Source organism: Podarcis erhardii, assembly GCF_964252035.2.
Source record: "Podarcis erhardii genome assembly, chromosome: 13".
NCBI lineage: Eukaryota > Metazoa > Chordata > Lepidosauria > Squamata > Lacertidae > Podarcis > Podarcis erhardii.
Window position 1 is genome coordinate 14,845,971 of NC_138502.1, and position 19,235 is coordinate 14,865,205.

Here is a 19,235-nt window from a genome sequence, read left to right on the forward strand (position 1 = left end):
GGCGGCGGCTGCTGCGCCTGGGAAGGAGGCGGAGGAAGCGGCGGCGGCGGCAGCGGCAGCAGGAGGGGAGAGGCAGGAAGGAAGCGGCCGCCTGCGAGCTCCGCGGTCATCTGATTCCAGCCCAGCGTCCGGCCGGGAGAGGGACGGAGGGCGACAGCCGCGAGACCCGCCTGGCCTCCCTCCCCTTGCAGATGCGCCCCGCGCCCCTTGCCCAGCCTGAGCCTCCCCTTCCCCCGATCCTTCATTGATTCCCGAGATCCGGGGTTTCCTCGTGCTTCCAGACCCGGCACATCTCTCCCTCTCCCTCCTTTCCTCCTTCCCTTTCTCGCCTGTTTTCGTGGCTCTCCTCCTTTCTCTACCCCGCCCCAGCGAATGTTAGGAAAAGAAAAGGCTGCCAGGTCATTTGGAGAGAAACTTTAAGGTCCTTCCGTTTGGCTTAGATCCCTTAGGTGGGGGCGAAACTCCCTGCTTTATTTGACCCTCGTTCTCTCCCCCCCCCCTTTCTCTTATTTCACTAACCACCTCTCTCTTCTTCCCCACCCCAATTGAAAGTATCGGTCAGTGTTTGGTTGTCACCCCTCTGTTTTACCATTTATTTTTGGATACAGGAAGGCTTTTGGAAGGACCTAAATTCCCCTTCTTTTCTGGATATATATATTTTTAAATAATTTCTCTGGTCCTAAATCAGTTCATTCCTTTTTCCTTTTTTTGGCAGAGCCACAAATTTTGGTTTGAGGATTCGTGTTTTCCCCTCTGGGTTTCCTTTTTTTTTAATTTTAAAAGCCACCTTTTGGAATAAATCTTCTGTCCTGTATTTTTTTCTGAAAGTTCTGAATTACTTATTTCCTTTGGAGACCTCAGCGTCAAGCTCTTTGTAAACTGCAACACCCTTTGGCACCCCGCTTCTGAATGTGGGAAAAACAGCTCCTTTGGAAATATATATATATATATTCTGTCATTTCCTGATGCTTTTTTCACCTTCCTAATCTTTTTGCTCTGTCCCATCCCATCAGAGGAAGCCTGAGGTCTTAATAAACTGTGGATCTGTGCTACATCTGTGGACTGCCCTCTCTTTTAAAAATCCAAAAACGGCGGATACGCTTTCGACACTGCATTCTACAGATTGTTGACATAGGAAGAAACTCTCTTGGCAGGCTCCAGCGGGTTCCTTTTTGTCATTTGACTTTAAGGAAGCAAAGATCTGGAAAGAGAAGTTTGTAACATCTGCGCTCCAGAAAAAAACAGCCCTGGAGGGACTTTTGGCAGAAAGACAGCCTTAAACTTTCTCATTTCCGAGGAAACAACTGCGTTGTCAAATCGACCTGATCTTGCATTTGGAAGTTTTTCAGGATCTTCTGGACACGGGAGGAAAAGAGACTGGCATGCTCAACACCGTGTCCTGATTAACTGCAATGGGGCACTGAGGCAGAACAAATTTCCCACTGGAAAGTGTGGGAGTGAGTGGAGAATCCCTGCAGGGAGCGTGAAAGACACAGGAGGAGGAGCTGACCCAGCACATGAATGGCTGCCAAGGATTATGACCACTTGTTCAAACTACTCATCATTGGGGACTCTGGTAAGCATTGGCTCTTTCCCCCTTGTTCCCCAAGTCTTCCATTTTCTCTCTCTTCCCCCCAAACCCACTTTTTCATCTTATTATATTTGGCTGTTCTGTCTTCTGCTGTCTTTTTCATTCCTCTTTAACTATGCTCCTCTCTCTAAACTCATCTCATTCTTTTCAGTTTTCATTCCACACTCTTAACACATTTCTCCTTATCTGATTTTTTAAATAGCCTTGGTTTCTTGCATCTTTTCCCTCCTTTGGTCTTCCACCTTGTTTCATATATTCCAATTGGTTATCGGTTCAGCATCCCCTCCGCCCCCACTTAAGCCTATTCCTTGTCATTCTTCCTCTTTGTACTCTTGTTTTTTGTTGTTATTCCCACAGCTCTTTCCTTGTTTCTCTTTCATACCTGCAAACATCCTCATGCAATATAAATGTGCACAAGGTAATAAAAAGGTTACTTTTTAATGAATTTGGAAGTAGCTGTGATAGGACTGATAGCGCTCTCTTGCCTTGTAACTCTACCCCGTTAGTATCTGGCTTTATATTGCCTTCTCTCACTGTTTTAGCATCCCATAATCCCGTGGAGACTTATCTTGTGGGAAGCTTACTCACAGTGTACCAAGAGCTTATTCTGGCTGCATGGCAAGCGTGCAGAAGCAGTTTTTTCCACGAGTCTCCCTTGTGCTAATTTCTAGGATTCCCAGCATCCTTTGGGGCCTAGTTGCGCCAACCTGTGAGGGTTGCCACCTAGAAACATTCACACATAGGGTTTTTTTTTTTGGGGGGGGGGAGAAAAACAAGGTGTATGAGTTTGCCTGAGCTGCTACTTGGTAGGAGGAAATTATAGTACTTATACTAAAGCTAACCAAGAATGATGCTTCTCAAAATGGCTTCCCAGAATGCTCCTGACTAAGTCATTCTATATACCTGGGTATGTTTCCAATACTCTTCACATTCATTCAAATTTAGCCTGCTATACTTCAGGCCCTGGTCACCAACTTGCTCTCTTTGCATCTTTCTTAAGACTTCCAACTTGGGCACATTCATACATTTAAAGCACTGTGATACCACTTTAAACAGTTATGGCTTCCCCCAGAGAATTCTGGGAGCGGTAGTTTGTTAAGCATGCTGAGAGTTACAAGTCCCAGAGTTCCATGGGAAGAGGCATTAAAACACTCCTGAGAATTATAGCCCTGGGAGGGGAATATGGGGCCTCCTAACAACTCTCGGCATGCTTAACAGAGACCCTCTATTCCAGGCATCCCCAACCTCCAGCCCTCCAGATGTTTTGGACTACAATTCCCATCATCCTTGACCACTGGTCCTGTTAGCTAGGGATCATGGGAGTTGTAGGCCAAAACATTTGGAGGGCCGCAGGTTGGGGATGCCTGCTCTATTCCCTGGGGGGTACGATTCTCAGAGTGGTTTAACAGGCAATGCCTCTTCCCAAGGAACTCTGGGAATTTTAATTTGGGGGAGAGGAATAAAAGGTCTCCTAACAACTCTCAGCAGCCTTAAACTACAGGTCCCAGAATTCTCTGGGGGAAGCCATGGCTTTTTAAAGTGGCATCACAGCCTTTTAAATGATAGTCTCATAGAATTGGAAGGGACCACAAGGCTCATATAGTCCAACCCCCTACAATGCAGGAATCTTTCATCCAATGTGGGGCTTGAACCCACAACCCTGAGATTAAGAGTCTCACGCTCTGTCAACTGAGCTATTGCAGCCCAAGTTGGAATACACCCCCATTAAAAGAATGGACCTCAGTTAGTCTTTCCATACTCTTAGTATACGACTGGATACAACCCTTAGTAGCTTGGTGCAGGGAGGGAGGGGAGGCCTCCTAGTTGCTAAGCCATTGTTTAAAATGGGGGTGGGAAGCATGTGTCCTCCCCAGATATGGTTGGACTCCATCTCCCATAAGCCAGAGCTTTCATGGCCAATGGTCAGTAATGATGGGAGTTGTAGTCCAGCAACATATGAAGGCCCTCAGGTTAGCCAGCCACGGTTTTGAAGCAGTACCTATTCACCAAATGCATACACAACATGGTTAAGAAAGGTCTTTTAGACTTCAGTGCTACACCTACATATCTAGGAGTAAGCCCAACGTGATTCATGGGACTGACTTCTGAGAAATGTTACCTTACTTTTTAAATCCCCTCCAAAAAAATGTGGCAAACCATTCTGTTCAACCCATTGCAGTTCCCCTGCAGTGTTCTTGAGCCCTGATCTCCTGCCATCAGTTCCAAAAAAATAATTGGAACCAAAACTCATAAACTTTGCTACCGAGTCCTGTGTGTCTCATATCACATTTTTTGAGGCGGTCTTGTGAATGCCGACTTCTTCCACAGAAATGGAAACAGCTACTAGGAAATAGTATCTATATTTCTAGTTCCCCAAGTGGCTTGCGACAAGTCACTCAAATTCAACACACGAGGTTGCTTGTGGGTGTTTTGTACACAGATGAAAATGAGAGACAAGCCCTGTCCTCGGGGTTACAAGACTTTGGTGAGGGAAGTGGAAGAAAAAGGTGGAAGAGGAAGGGGATCAGTTTGACAGTGAGCGAAGAGATGAATTGCGATCAGGCTGGGGCTTGGCTGATCCCCCCCCCCCATTGACGGTATTCTTTGCTTGGAAAGGAGTTGTGCAACTGACCCGGCAGTCCTTGTTCCTTGAATGGGGTGAGGGGGAGAGGGCCCTTCCCCCTTTGCCTCTGCAGCCACAGTTCCACTGATAGCTGGAACAGAGCTGTGTCTGAGGCACCGGGTTGGGGGAAGAGAAGCCAGCTCCTTGCAGCTGTTCTCTGGTGGCTGGAGCCAGGCCTGTCTCCTTGCTGTGGTGATTTTCCTGCAAAGGGGTGGATGCAATTCTCTTCTCTCTGGTAGCAAAGCAGCTTCCCCCTTCTGATCTCGCCTCCCCAGCCTTCTCTCCTTCAGGTTGCACACAAAGAGCTCCGCCAATCATTCCTGTGCAGCTTCTTGGCATTTAAAGTCCTCTATTGCTTCCTGCCGCGAGGCCTTGTCTCGTTTGATATTTATCTTTGTTTCATTTTTCATGCAGTTCCAGGCTGGATGTGAATGCGCATGTGGGAAGCTGCCTTTCCCTGCCTCTGAGCAGTGCTGGCTCTCAGTCAGTATTGGTTGCACTGGCTGGCAGCGGCTTTTTGGGGTTTCAGGCGGGAGCCCTTCCCAGCCCTGTGTGTTTCAGGGTTGAGCCTAGGGCTTCACAAATTCCAAGCACGTGCTGAGATTTAAAATGCATCAAAAGCCCAAAGGGGTTGAAGGAAAGAAGCAAGGAGGTGGCGGTTCTGGAAGGAATCCTGTTGTTGTAGCAGTTTGCTGTGCAGAGGGAAAAAAGAATTTGCACGATTCCCTGCCCCAGCCTGCTTACAGTCACACGTGGCAATGAAACAGGAGGTAGAAGTGACTTGGAATTAAACCAGCACCTCTGTCTACTGGTTCGTTAAGGCAGACATAATTTACTAGCCATAGCATCTGGCTGGTCTGGTTGCTGGGGAGGGGGCTTCCCCCCCACGGAATAAATTCGGAAATCAGGTGAAATTCTGGGGCTCAGGAATAGGGTTAAAAGGGGTTAGTGTGGCACCTGCATTCTTGAGGCCTTTATGTCTCCTGCGTGCACCTGCTGATGTAATGAAATACCTGAAGGTAGTTAGAGCTTTCCCAGCTGAGCAGGGCTGGCAGGCAGAAGGCCTGATTCGATCAGAAAGGGGGAAAGGGATTCACCAGCCAGGAGTGTTCCCATGTATGCGTGGTACTTCTGAGGTATCCTGATGGAACCAGAGAACTAAAATTCCAATCTCTGGGAAATGTTCTGGATTTTTCCCAGAAGTCCCAAATTGCAATCTGGTTTAGTAAACAAAAGCCATGGGGCTCCCCTGCAGAGAGCTATTCACAACACGAAGCTGCCTTGGTCTGGCATTCTACCCCATTCCTTAGGCTCCTACTTTTTTTTCTTTTTCAATGAAACAATGATTTTAATTAACGACACTTTTCTGGGGACAGAAATACCTAATAGGTAATTTTCTACCCCACATGGTGATGTCAGTATTGATGGACAACCACCAAGGGGGGTCAGGTGGAATACGCAACTTTTTGCCTCTAGCAAGAGCCTGGCTACTCTTATTACACAAATTGCATGAAAAGTAAGCCTGCTTTGGTTTGATCGTGAGCATCTTTGAGAATCGCTTGGAGACATGCGGGGAAGGATGAAAGAGGGGGGTAGTACAGCTTCGTTGTTTCCCATCTTCTCCTGCTCCAAATCCCTAGGAAAATCCTCCTCTGAAGGTGATGAGAATACAAGTGCATAGATGCTGAGCAGTGGCTCTGATCCCCTCCAGCTTTCTCTGGGGAACCTTTGGAGCCTGCCTTTGGAGACACACAACTGGTAGCTACTTCTCTCTCCCCCTCCTCCTGCCCCAGTTTCCATTCCCTTCTACACATAGTCAGTGGGAGCACTGAGCATGCTCTGTCCCTATTGGGTTGCCTTTGTAGGTGTTTTCCCCTAAATGGCTGGTGTTCTAATTTTGGTACTTCTGCAAACTTTTGAATTCTCCTGTACCTGCTGACATATCATTTTTAAAATGGCCTTGTTTTGGCTACAGCCCTGTCGGCACCCACCAGCCAAGTTTGCCACTCAGTGATGCTTCCCAAGTGATCTCCATCACCTACTGATGCTAACCCTGGGTTAACTACGCATTCTTCCCTTGCTCACCTCCATCTCCTCCTCCTTTCTCTGTGGCCACTTCTTTGCCAAGTTGCAAATTTTAAGCTTCTCTGGGCAGAGACTTCCTGTTTTGTGTTTCTTTGTAAAACCCTAGGTGCAGGGATGGCAGTATAACAAGCCCACCATGGAAGCCTTAAAAGGCTTTAAAGGCCGTCTCCTCCCATACAAGCCTGTTTATGGGTTGATATAGGGATACCTTTAAAGCCCTAAATGGCCTCAGTCCAGTATACCTGAAGAAGCGTCTCCACCCCCATCGTTCTGCCCGGACACTGAGGTCTAGTGCCAAGGGCCTTCTGGCGGTTCCCTCACTGCGAGAAGCCAAGTTACAGAGAACCAGGCAGAGGGCCTTCTCGGTAGTGGCACCCGCCCTGTGGAACGCCCTCCCACCAGATGTCAAAGAGAACAACAACTACCAGACTTTTAGAAGACATCTGAAGGCAGCCCTGTTCAGGAAAGTTTTTAATGTGTGACATTTTAATGTATTTTTTAATCTTTGTTGGAAGCCGCCCAGAGTAGCTGGGGAAACTCAGCCAGATGGGCGGGGTACAAATAATAATTATCTCCAGATCTTCTCTGTTTCATCTTTAGAGGTGCATTCAGTGGGACAATACTGTACTTTTAAAGCTCTCTTATACCACTTTGACAGTCATGGAGGATCCTGGGAACTGTAGTTTAAGGGTGCTCTGAATTGTAGGTCTCTGGGGGAAGCCATGACTCTTATGGTGTAAGAGTTTAAATGAATGGTGTGGATGTGACCTGATATTTTCATCTCATGAAGATCTTTTTGTAAAAAAAGAATTGGGAACCTTTTGGTTTTGGGCATTCCCTAATGGTTGGTGCAGAGTTTAGGGTTCTTGGGCTGTTTCTAGGCAGGTGTTCCTTGTGGGATCAGTGCTCCTCATTGCAGCATCCATACATCAAAACGCCAGTCCGTATTTCCCCCCTTTTAATCTGGATTAGAAAGGTTTAGAAAAGGGCAGTCAAAATGATTGGGGGGGGGGCCGGAATAGAACAACTCTCCAACAAATAAAGGTTGCAGCATTTCAGACTTTTTGGTTTAGAGAAACAGTGCGTAAGAGTTGACAGAAGTTGACAAAATTATGCATAGCATGAAGAAAAAGGATAGACAAATGTTTTTCTCAGTCTCTCCACGTTAGAATTTGTGGACATTCAGTGAAACTAATGTTGGAAGATTCAGGAAAGAGAAGAGAAAGCACTGAGTTGCTTTGTAAGACACAATGTGTATTTGTATGAGAGAAACAAAGGTAGGGATATATATTTTCTATATAAAAATGTGTAACATGTAACCAGGCACAAAATAGTTTAAAAGTTATTTGTATGCAGTAATGGCAGGCCAAAAAAAGAAAAGAAAAAAGACAGAACACCAGGTGCTAGAAATAAGATTTACTCCAGGTCTGATGTATTTTGTAAAAAACAAAAACAAAAACCTTCCTCAGGAGCGCTGTAAATATATGAGTAACATAACACAGGAAATCGGCTATTAAGTACTGTACAAAATACTGTATAATAATGAGTTCCAGCTGATACGAATGGTTTGATATTGGGTTTGTTGGTTACTTTTGAGCCTCACTAATGGGAATTTTTGGTAGTTCTCAATATTTAGGAGTTGGCTCATTTGTATGTTTTCTGCTTTCAAAAAGGTTTTGTTATACGTTTTGTTTACATACCTTCAATTCCTCCACTAACTTTTTCTTTTTACAAGGGTTAGATTGAAAACTTTTGTCTGTCATATATTCTGTATGTGATTGTGCGAATGGAGGTCTCTTCAGGCATTCAGCTGAACATGTGAATGCCAAACTGTGTAGGGTGTGTGTGTGTGTGCGACTTCGGTTTGGTTGTTCTGGCTCTCCCCTTGCTCAGCCACCGTGTTCTGCTTTGTAAGTCGCTTTGAGCTGCTTTTGTGGGGGGGAAAGTTAAGTAAATTTAATTGATAATAATGTTTCATGGGGAAACTCTGCATAGGGATTTGATTTGCATTTGCTCAAACGCGAGGAAAACTGCGCGGTCGAGAACTCTGATAACGGCACCTGAACACACATAAGTGTTACGTATTATATTTTGGACTTGCTATCCCATTTCTTATATGTATTGTTTGTATATTTATGGTGCCCTGAGGAAGGATTCCTTCCCCCAAAACACTTTGGGCCTGGAATAAATTTCTGGCACTTGGGATTCTTTCTTCCCTTACTGCCTGCTGTTGGTGCCACCCGGCCTTTGCGCGTAGCAAAATGGCAACCGCGAGGGCGTCCTTCCATTTTGGAGTGGTGCAGGGAGGCCTCTGTATCTCCTTGAGGGCCCAAAGGCGTCACTCTGTGTACGAAGGGGGCCTGTTGAATTTGCAACCGCTTTGCAGGGAGGCCAGCGTGCATCAGGAGCTTTAGCAAAGTATTGCTCTGACTCCGCTGAAGAAAGGGTGGCGGCAGAGTGGGCTTGCAAAGCTGAGTGGACAAGCCAGTGCAGTGTAGTGGTTAAGAGCGGTGGTCTCGTAATCTGGTGAACCGGGTTCGCTTCCCCGCTCCTCCACATGCAGCTGCTGGGTGACCTTGGGCCATACACACTTCTCTGAAGTCTCTCAGCCCCACTCACCTCACAGAGTGTTTGTTGTGGGGGAGGAAGGGAAAGGAGAATGTTAGCCACTTAGAGACGCCTTAGGGTAGTGATAAAGCGGGATATCAAATCCAAACTCTTCTTCTTCTACTCTTTCGGGGTCATGTCAGCAGGTGACACCATGCATTAGAAGGGTTGGGTTTGTCACGTGGACACCTGTGGAGGTGGCTCTGCCCAGTTATGCCGCATGAGGTAATATTGACACGGCTACAACTTCAGCCTTGAGAGACGCCTCCCTGTCATCCAATTTCCTCCTCGGAGCACTCCCTCCCACTCCATATCCCATTTATGAATGGTGCAGCGTGCTCAGTGACTCCCCACAAATAAATTCACTTGTATATATCCCATTTTCTCTCTCTGCCCCACCTCCCCCCAATGCAGATTGTGTTCCCCGAAGTCATGTGAGCTAATCCAGAGTCCTCATGCCTTCCCACCCCCTATGCATAATCCCTTGCTGCTCTCTGCCCTTGAATGGGATACAATAGCTTTGGGTGGGAGTGGCCTCTTGAGCAAATATGCTGGTTAGGTGTGTTTGCTTTGGGTGGGGAGCTGGCAACCTTTGCTGAGGTGATTATGTTTGCATCAGAGGCCGTCAAAAACAAAGCTGGGGGGATGTTAAAGATCCATCCTATATAAAGTTTGTGCAACCTGTTTCTTTTTTTCTTTTCCTGACCAGGGGTGGGGAAAAGCAGTCTTCTACTTCGCTTTGCGGACAACACCTTCTCTGGTAAGTGCTGCCCTTTGTTCTCATTCATTAGATAGCCAGTGTGGGACTCGGACCCAAGAGCGACCAGGGTTCGAATCCCTGCTCAGCTATGAAACTCACTGGGTCACTGTGGGCCAGTCACAGTCTCAGCCTAACCTACCTTTCAGGGTTCTTGGGTGAATAAAATGGGGAGGAAGAGAACCGCAGAGTGTTTGAAATTTGCCAGGCACATTTTGTGCCTGGCTATCGGCCACTTGCGACCAAGTGAAGATGCCCTGGCGCCAGGATGGCACCTGACGTCTCCACCATCTGGAGGTGCATGACTAGGGATCCTTGGATATTGACTGTTTTCACACACCAGCAACATGTCCTGTAGAATTCTATCTGTTCTATTTTTATCTGCACCATCATAATGAATTTCAGGAGACAAAAAGTCATATTGAAAAATAGGACTTTTGAACTGTCTGCCCCCAAAATGGCAACTTAGGCACTCCATTTTTGCGACTGTAACCCTGATTTAAGCAGCCATTTGGCACCTAGCTTATAGATCTGAGTTTCTAACGCTGGAGCCACATATGCCGCCTTGAGCGCTTTGGAAGAGAATGGGATAAATAAAGAGCTGTTCTCAACACAGAGATCAGGTAGGAGCCAAGACTGCCAACCTATCAAGCATATTGCAACAGCGGCCATATTCTCTCATTATTTCAACCCCTTCCTCAGGTCTTATGAAAGGGAGAGCAGGGACGAGCCCATTGCTCCCACTGCCTCTTGCACCTCTTGCTCCCATTCATGCAACCCCTCTTCCATGTGTTGGGGGGCTGAATGTCGGCAGAAGGGGCTACTGGAAAAGGCTCCCCATGTAATGTAGAACCCAGATCTTCCTGCAGTCTTAAACCACGCAGAGAGTCTGCTTGAGTAGAGCAGAGTCCTCACTGCAGGTATTCAGATGAAGATGAGACACTTGCGCAAAGCCACCCTGTGAATCCGTGGCTAAAGGTGGGATTATCCCCTAGACCCAACCTGCATCTCATCCCAGTTTTATCCACTGTGATGACTGCAATGTCCTTTGGTGTTTCGGCCACCACAGTGTAAGTGCCCTTTGACTCCAAGAATTATGAGTTGCCTGTTTTATGGTCACCTGTTTCTATCTCTGTGTTGTACATATTTTTATCTTCCTGTTATCTGTAGTTCCCCATATAATTTTTTTTTTGGGGGGGGGGGTGATTTCCCACTGGAAAATTTCTAGTTTTGTTAAATCTCCGTGCCAGTATTTTTCTCCTCCTGTCCTCTGACCTCCTGCTCTAACTTTTCCCTTCCGCATGTCTCTCCCAGGCAGCTATATCACAACCATTGGGGTAGATTTCAAGATTCGGACGCTAGTGATAAATGGAGAGCGAGTGAAACTGCAGATCTGGGACACTGCTGGACAGGAACGGTTCCGAACCATCACTTCCACGTAAGCATGGCACAGATGTGGGGCATGCCTGGGTATTCTGGGGGCAGGATGGAGGGTGGAGGTTATTTTGAACTCTTTTTGAGGGATGTGGATTGGCTCTGATGCACGTATATGGGGAGCAAGCTGCCTTGAAACTTAGTTAACAGGTGGGTTAAAATCCACAATGAAAAGATGTGGAAAGTTTGGGATTTCTGGTTTCAGAGCAAATAACCCTTTTTTCATGTTTTCTGGGAGAGGTGCAGAGGTTTATTCTAGGGTAGGGAACCCATTTTATGGTCTCTCTTTCTGCTGTGACAGGTATTACCGTAACACGCATGGTGTCATCATCGTCTATGATGTGACGAACGCGGAATCTTTTGTTAATGTCAAGCGTTGGCTGCACGAGATTGGGCAGAACTGTGACAGTGTCTGCAAGATCTTGGGTGAGTGAATCAGAGTTGAAATCCTAGCTTCTCACATTCAGTCGTCTAGTGTTTAACGGACATGTGTTCACAGTATACTGAAACCTAGTTATCTAAGCTGAAGGCCAAAAGATTTTCCCAAGATGCAGTGCTCTTATTCATGCCAGGTCAGGTGGATGCATTAATACCCCAGATAAGTATGACTTTTATTTTAACTTTGGGATGTACCAGTGGGTTTGGGGAACAGGAAACCTAAGCCCTGAGGTTTAGGCTAGAATCACACATAGTGCATTCTGGTTAATATAGGAACAAATATGGACTTCTGAGCCATCAGTGGAAGTTCTTTCTGGACTACTGTGGCTTCATTTGTGGATGGAACAGGCTGTGGAGGTGATGATTTAACCCCCTTTAGAAATGTTAGAAATTACCTAACATTTTCTAAGTGTTGCACATATATTAAGAGGCAAGATGCTCTGCCCGCAGGCTCACAAGCAAATAGACATGATACAAAAGAGAAAGGAATGGAGATCAAAGCAAATGCTGGCGCAGCCAAAGGATGGTCTCCCCGCCCCCAATGTTCTTTCTGGGAGGCAGCAGGGGGTATAGCCTTCAAGCAGCCCTAAGTCACCTGGCTGGTGGTGCACTGTGTTCCTTCATTCCGGGAGAAGGGAAGCACTGCCTCCTGTGTGCAGTTGCTTGGAGTGGGGTTCAGACCATGTGCACTTAATGGGTAGCAGGGTCTTGGGCAGATAATTTTTTCCCCATAACCTCCTTCCTGATCCTTTTAAAAAAAGAAAACCTTAAGGTACCAGGCTTGACCTTGGACTTTCCATGTAGGAAGCATGTGCTGTACAACTGAGCTAAGGTCACAGGTGGCTTTAAAGCTTTTTCTAGGGAAAGTTGTTCCTAACAACTTAAATTGGTGCAATAAATGGCTCTCTGATCTAACCTGACAATCTGGTTTCTGTTGAGCGGTTGTACTGCCTCAGCCTGGGAGCTTATGGGGCAATTTTCCTTTGAATACTCTGGTTTGGGAATTCGCCGTACTCTTTTTGTCTACACCGCTGGTACTCTTACAGTATTTCCTCTGGTAATAATTAAGGCTGTTGGATCCCTCTTTGTTGCATTTGATTCCGCTTCTGATTCCTCCTCCTTCCTCTCCCCCAAATTGTCATCAGTGGGTAACAAATGCGAGGACCCATCGCGGAAGCAAGTAGAGACAGCCGATGCCCGGCGGTTCAGTGAGCAAATGGGAGTCCGCCTCTTTGAAACCAGCGCCAAGGAAAACCTCAATGTGGAAGAGGTATTGGACCGGGGTGTGGGTGAGGGTGGAGACGGAAAGAATGAAAACACACGGTACCTATACAGCAGGGATGGGGAACCAATTTGGCCCCCCAAAACATGCCCCCTTGCCCCCCAGTGAGGTCAACTAGTGGGTAGGAGGATAGGGTTTAATCCTGCATTGGTTGTGAACAGGACTGCGTAGCCTAGTCGGCAGGATTTGAGTCATCAGTGAATTAAATACCGGAACCTTAAATGGGAAGTGGGGTGGGCCTCTTCCTTATTAAGTTCCTGATCTTGGGGACTTGAAAGAGAAGAGAGGTTTGCAAAAAGCCTTTGCAAGCCTCTTTGCTCGCCTTTCAGCTCCAGAGCTTGTTCCGATCTTGAGCGTGTGGGAGAAGAGGCTTGCAAAGGGGTTTTGACTGGTGGGTGCCCCTGCTGCATGTCAGTCACGAGGCACAATAATGTGATTGACAGGTAGGTGCTCTCTCAGCCACCCATCCACTTTATCCTGCAAGGTAGATCCTGATAAGGATTTGGCCTGTGGAGCCAAGAATACCCCCCACTCCCTATTAGAGAAATGCCTCTGTGCCTAATGGTGTGTGTGTGTGTGTGTGTGTGTGTGTGCGTGCGTGTGTGTGCGCGCGCGTGTGTGTTGTTGGTAGGGAAAGGCAGGCCTATCACTCTGTATTTTTCCTCCGCTACAGATGTTCAATGCCATCACAGCCATGGTGCTCCGGACTAAACAGGAAAATCTGGCACGGCTCCAGCAGCAGAATGAGGTTGTCAAAATCAACAAGCCCAAAAAGAAACCCTCCGTCAAGAAATGCTGCTGAAGGGACAGCCCCTCTGTTCTCCTCTTCCTCCCCGCCCCAAAATCCTGAGAATGACTGACTGGACTGTGGAAGGGCTGGGTGGGTGGGTAAAAATAGCTGCCGTTATGTGCGCATGCGTGGTGGGGGAAGGGGGGGCCTGGAATCCTGGCGGGAGGGCACGGGCGTCTGTGTGAATGAATGCCCACAGCACTGGAATGGCACTCCCCTCCCCACAACCCTTGGAGAGGTTGAGTTGCTGGAATGGAAAAATCTATATACTGGCGCTGAAATCCCTTCTTGCGTTGGGGATAGAGGCGGGGGAACATTGAAGAGCATTAAAAACAAACAATGCTGAAACAAATTGCATAAAGGTGATGAATAGGAGGATGAGGGGCATTCTCTACTTCCAGAAAACAAAAATAACCTCTGCAGTGTTGCCTATAAACTCTCTTCTCATGTATTTTACTTATCGTCTTCCTCTGCCCTCCATTCCCACCCTGTGTTGCCATGGCGCAGTGCAGCTCGAGTATCCATTGTTGGGTCACTGTGATACGTGTGTGTGTGTTGCGGGAGAAAGATGTGTATTTCTTTTTAAGGGGGGAGGACAATGCAGCTGTACCTGTGACTAATGAGGGATAGGATGAAACTGGGGGAATCCAGTGCCTCATTTCACAATACTTCACCTAGCAATAGTGGGGATTGCCCCAATTTTCTTCTTGGCTTGCGTTTGCTAAGAAATGTGGTCAGAATACTGTCCTGAGGCCTGGGTTAAAATCCAGGATGCAAACCTCTCCTACTTGGGTTTGGAATAGGATTGTTCATCTCTTCCCCATAACCCCTCTCCAGTCTCAGAGCAAATTGTCATGTATATTCATATTCAAAACAAGGTTGGGGTTGGAAAGGTCTCTTTGAAACCTCCCTGCCTTGTATTAGCAATTGGGGTACCATCCTGTCAGCCCAGCCTCCCTCCTGAAACTGAGGAACTAATCAGAAGGTGTGTATATGCCAAACTTGGAATATGAAACACTGTTTGGATCTGGGAGGTGAGTCTCCACCCCACAACTCCAAAATGGTGGGTACAACAGGGTTGAAATTGTATCTGCCCTCCCACCTCTGTCTTTAAATATGGGGACCTTCTGACTGTGCAATACGTCTGCTTCATGAATTATTTTATATACACAAAAATGAATTATGTACATAATTAAAACATCTTGTGTTAACCCACTGCTAATGGCATTAAACCTGTCAAGGAGACACCACTGTTCAATAAAGAAATTTAGATATGAAACCACCTCTTATTCTTTTATTTCTCCAAAATGTGGCTACCCATCCTTTGGTGCCAAGAGGGATTTTTTTTGTCATATTTCCATCTGTTGATACCCTCTGGAATAACATCTTGTTTTCAGCTCTCTGGAAGTAAAAGGTCAAGATGCTGCTCCCGCAAGGAAAGAGAAAATGTTAGTTGATCTTCACACACACACTTTTTTTTTGTAGGGTGGGGTGGAAGTCAAAATAATCAGCTCTCTGATAAAACGGAGAAGTTCAGAAAGCTCATTTTGAAACTGCTTCTAAAAAGCAATATTAACATTCTAAGTCATAGCACCTTGAGACACCACAGTCGCACTTTTTCCTAAGTACTGGCATCTTTCCTATTGGAAAAGAAAATGGCAATATGCACACACACCAGAAACGACAACACACACATTTTTACATCTAGTAGAGGGGAGAGGACCAGATTATTGCAGTGAGTTGAAAAATGATGGGTGTTCCTATGTTGCTGTAAAAAAAAATTGCAATCAAATGTGTTGATGCTGGATAATGATGTCATTTGTTGAAAGTCTGACAGGTCAACCGGAAAAAAAGAGTTTTGGCTTTAGACCAAGATGGGTGAAAGCTCATATTTCCATTTCCTCTTGCTGAGGCTGTGCAGGAGAGCTGAGGAAAGATGGGATAGCCATCAATGTCCGGATACTGTGAAAGCCTGAGTTACTAGGAGGGCTCCAAAGGACCACTTCTGTACAAGGATTCCTGTAAAAATGAGGGAGGATGCTAGTTACTGATGCAAATGATTTTGCTTTCTAGTGTTCCTCTTCCCAAGTCTTATGCTATACTTACAGAGAAAGAAATACCTCTTCAGGCACAAGGCTGACTCCTCCAACGGGCTCTTGTAGGAAGGATGGATGTGCCAGTATGGGGCAATCTGCCATAATGAATTCCCCATCCACAAGTACACTGTTGTGCTCATCCTCGTCTGAACTAGCTTCTTCACTTGCTCCATCTTGGGACAGCCTGAGAGAGAGAAAATCTCACACAATGAAGCCTTGTTATTCTGCTTCTCTGACTGCCCCCCTCACAAAGCAGTGGTCCCCAGTACCTCTGCTGCAGTTTTTTCAGGCGTGCATATGCCTCCTGCCACTTGGGATCTTCATCGTAGAGAGGGAAACCGTTGGAGCTGTAGACATGGTCATTGTCCAGGCTAAGAGAGTTGAAGCGGGCAGCCATCTTGTCCTCTGAGAGGAAGTGTTTGGAACTGGGTTCCCTGTTGGGGCACAGAGAGCAATGGCAAGGAGTCCAGGGTCCAGTGACACCAATCCTGTCCTGTACCAATTCATGCCAAGCTCGCTTTCCCCACTCTGCCCTTCAGCATGGCCCATCATGCACTGCAGCACATTAAGGCAAACAGGACAGCTTTAAAAATTCATTTGGCATTTTTAGTGTCGGATACAAAAAACACACACTTACTTAAATGAAAATTGTATGTTCAATAGTTTATTCATTGTTCTCAGAAAACTACAATGGAATATATTTAATCAACAAAAAAAAAAAAAAAAAGCTTTTAAAAAAAACGATGCAATTGTAACCTGTATATGGAAGAAGAAAGTGGAATATGAAGATAGAAGTTTCTAGCCCCACTCACTTCATGCACCAGCCATAACTACGTCACACTTACTGATCTCTATGCTCCAGATGGCGTTTGAAAGCGAAGGATGTTGACCGGCACCTAAAACAAAAAGCTACAGCTGTACTCGAGACCCAAAGATCTCCCCACGCTAGTTGCTCTTCTCCCACTGGCCCCTCTTTTACCGTAATTATAAAAGCTGTGCTTCTTCCTCTTCGTAGACCCCAAAGTCCATGGGTTTGCAGGGCCCCCCCCTTCCTTCCCCACAGCACTGAATTAGGTTTTTTCTCTTCTCCCCACCCACACCCACTCAGGGCCATAGCTGGGGGGGGTGAGGTGGGGCCCTGCCAAGGGCGAAGGCAAGGAGTGGGCGCAAAATGGGTTTAAAATATGTAAATAAATAGGTCTATAAATAAAAGGTTTTAAATATGAGTGTGAATTGAACTGGTTGGGGAGTAGGGTTGGAGGAGAGGCAGAAAGAAGAGCTAATTTGTCCGTGGCTAGGGGGCGCAATCTGGACGGTTCTGCCAGGGGCGCAAGATCACCTCGCTACAGCTCTGTACCCACCCCATATTCTTTAAAGCCCTTTACAGAACCAGAATGCTTCAAGGACTGCATACTTCTATTTATACCTTAAGATATTTAGCCAAGAATCTTCTACAAGTGTACCTGCCATCTGAGACAAGGTATGAGACAGCAGGAGTGAAATACCTCCCCCAGAGAGGCTTGCCTAGTGCCTACTTTGCTGGCAAGTAAATACATTTTAAATGTTTTACACTGCTGAGTTTCACTGTCTTGTTACAGTTATTTTACCTAAATTGTGTGTGAACTGTATTGTAAAGTGCCTTCAGAATATATAAAGTCCTGTAATCAATTAAGTAAGTTCCCTGCAAGTTTATGACTGTAGGCCACTGTCTGCCCTTTTGTCTCTTTCCTCTAGAACTAAGCTGCAAAATTAAAAGCCCAACAAAATGGCTGCATTTTCCTTCCCTGGCATGTTTTTTAAAGCTTCCAGCAGGTGGGTCACTTTTTTGCCTGTGAATAAATGCCAGAGAGGTGGGTGCTATCAAAATCCACTTTTCTCTCCCTCAACCCATCCTCAAAATGTATCCTTTCCTCTTCACCCAAGCAAAAAGCCTCATTGTAAACATGCTTACCGGGACTGCTGTGTTTTATTGAAGTTCACCAAGCCCTGGCTTTGCCTTATCCATGGCATTCTGCGTGCGGTGTGCCGCTGCCTGCCGGAGGGCATGGTGTGGCTCCAACCCCTGCTCCCAGCCAAGAAGGAGCAGCACGTGGATGGGCTGGATGGAATAATTGTTGGTGATTGCTGGCCAGTTGTCTGATCCATCTGTGAGGTAAAACATAAAGGGGGTTAAACTGAGGCTCTCCTCTGTAGCACTAATCCTGCCCTGAAACACTGTTAGTGTAAGGGAGCTGTTGAATCACACTAACCTGTGAAAAAGCTGTCTATTTTTAAAGGATTGTTCTGGAGCCTTCAGCCCAATGCAAAGCGAAGCTAGTATATTGATGAAAGTGGGTCGTTGTGTGTTAGAAAGGATTTGAGAGAGCATCCTAGGGTTTATACTTGGTTAAGGCAGATCACTGACCAGGCCTGAAGAGCCTTCCCATTACCCTGTATATGACTGAGCATAGCCAATGATCCTCTGAAGCTGTGCACTTTAGGGGGCAATAGATATGAGCAAGGAAGCTGGTCTCATGTGATCTTTTTATTAAGTGGGCCCTTTGCATACTGTTAAATCCTATTTGTTCCTATTTTGTCTGTAAGCCGCCTCAAGTCTCCGCCAGGGAAAAGGGGTGGTGCATAAATAAATAAAATCCTTCGGAAAAGCCACTGCGTTAGATGTTGCATCTGTTGTCTTCAGGTGCTTTTCAAGCTGCTCATTTTGAGACATAAGGCTAAGTCCCACATACAGAGCTCCTTCCTGTATCTTATCAGGTAAGGTCTTATCAGAGGGGTCTCTGCAGGTGCTCTTTCGGTTTCCAACACCTTAATTAAGCAAAGCGTTTCCATCAGATAGCGGTGGTCTTTATATTGGATAACTCTTGGAAGTTGTGCATAAATCTAGAACGCAGTGTGTCTGTTCAAAGTACGTAATACCCGATGTAAGGTTACCCCGGATTCATTGAAAAAAATCTGGTAACCTTAACCTGATGGTTGTGTAGGATTCAGCTCTACCATCCTTAAAAGTGTTATGTGTGTTTTTCATTTTCAGGATGCTAATGTGTTAGTGATAACTCTGCAACTGCCCCTTTTTGTCCTAAAGGCTCATGATATAAAAAGGACAGCAGGTCCCTCTCCCGTGATCCTTAAGGCCACTTCAGGATAAAGGAAGTTTGCCTTGACCCGACTAGGGCTTAGCTCTGCCTGCCAAGGTTTGGGAATCCCAGCAGTCTTTGCGCTCACAGGCGGCCATTTAAAGACGCTCCCATGGTGCCTTGCTATAGGGCTAACCGAAATAACGGAATCCCAAGATGCTTTGCGCTCGCCTCAACCTGGTGGGCGTGTCCACTGCACAGGAAAGGGCGTGGTTATATTCAAGGTGGGGCTGGGCGCCCCTTGATTCTCTGAGGCACGTGCGGCTGCCGCTGTGCGGTGGAAGGAACGTGACGCCAGTAACGGTCGGTGCAGACAGGCACGCGCGAGGGGGGGGGCAGGTTAGAATGTGGGTCTAGAGATAGCGTCTGCGCATGCGCCGTTAATATAGCGGCAGGGG

At 46.5% G+C, this 19,235-nt stretch overlaps 3 protein-coding genes across 4 annotated transcripts in view; 2 read left to right on the forward strand and 1 right to left on the reverse strand.

Moving 5' to 3' along the window:
• Positions 1-14,886, forward strand: LOC309327278 (ras-related protein Rab-35-like). Its single transcript, XM_081836443.1, has 6 exons — positions 1-1,576; positions 9,616-9,666; positions 10,978-11,101; positions 11,399-11,523; positions 12,681-12,805; positions 13,491-14,886. The coding sequence occupies exons 1-6, from the start codon at positions 1,522-1,524 to the stop codon at positions 13,617-13,619; spliced, it is 609 nt and encodes a 202-aa protein (XP_081692569.1). The 5' UTR covers positions 1-1,521; the 3' UTR covers positions 13,620-14,886.
• Positions 14,880-19,235, reverse strand: part of HCFC1R1 (host cell factor C1 regulator 1) — a 4,721-nt gene continuing 365 nt past the window's right edge. Inside the window, exons 1-6 of one of the 2 annotated variants that reach the window (XM_081836438.1) lie at positions 17,953-18,616; positions 17,655-17,848; positions 16,549-16,599; positions 15,973-16,137; positions 15,714-15,887; positions 14,880-15,626 (exon numbers count right to left, since the gene is read on the reverse strand). In XM_081836438.1, coding sequence (XP_081692564.1) covers positions 15,494-15,626; positions 15,714-15,887; positions 15,973-16,137; positions 16,549-16,599; positions 17,655-17,848 — 717 coding nt within the window. In that variant the 5' untranslated portion in view covers positions 17,953-18,616 and the 3' untranslated portion in view covers positions 14,880-15,493. Of the gene's footprint in view, positions 15,627-15,713; positions 15,888-15,972; positions 16,138-16,548; positions 16,600-17,654; positions 17,849-17,952; positions 18,617-19,235 lie in introns of those variants that run through there. The other variant, XM_081836437.1, reaches the window with a different exon arrangement.
• The window catches only part of THOC6 (THO complex subunit 6), a 10,440-nt gene continuing 10,192 nt past the window's right edge, over positions 18,988-19,235 (forward strand). Inside the window, exon 1 of the mRNA XM_081836420.1 lies at positions 18,988-19,140. Coding sequence (XP_081692546.1) covers positions 18,994-19,140 — 147 coding nt within the window. The 5' untranslated portion in view covers positions 18,988-18,993. The remainder of the gene's footprint in view (positions 19,141-19,235) is intronic.

Coding starts and splice junctions, on each gene's coding strand:
- LOC309327278 (XM_081836443.1), top strand. CDS start 1,522: ATGGCTGCCAAGGATTATGACCACTTGTTCAAACTACTCATCATTGGG. Junction 9,667..10,977: donor TGCGGACAACACCTTCTCTG/GTAAGTGCTGCC, acceptor TGTCTCTCCCAG/GCAGCTATATCACAACCATT. Junction 11,524..12,680: donor CAGTGTCTGCAAGATCTTGG/GTGAGTGAATCA, acceptor AATTGTCATCAG/TGGGTAACAAATGCGAGGAC.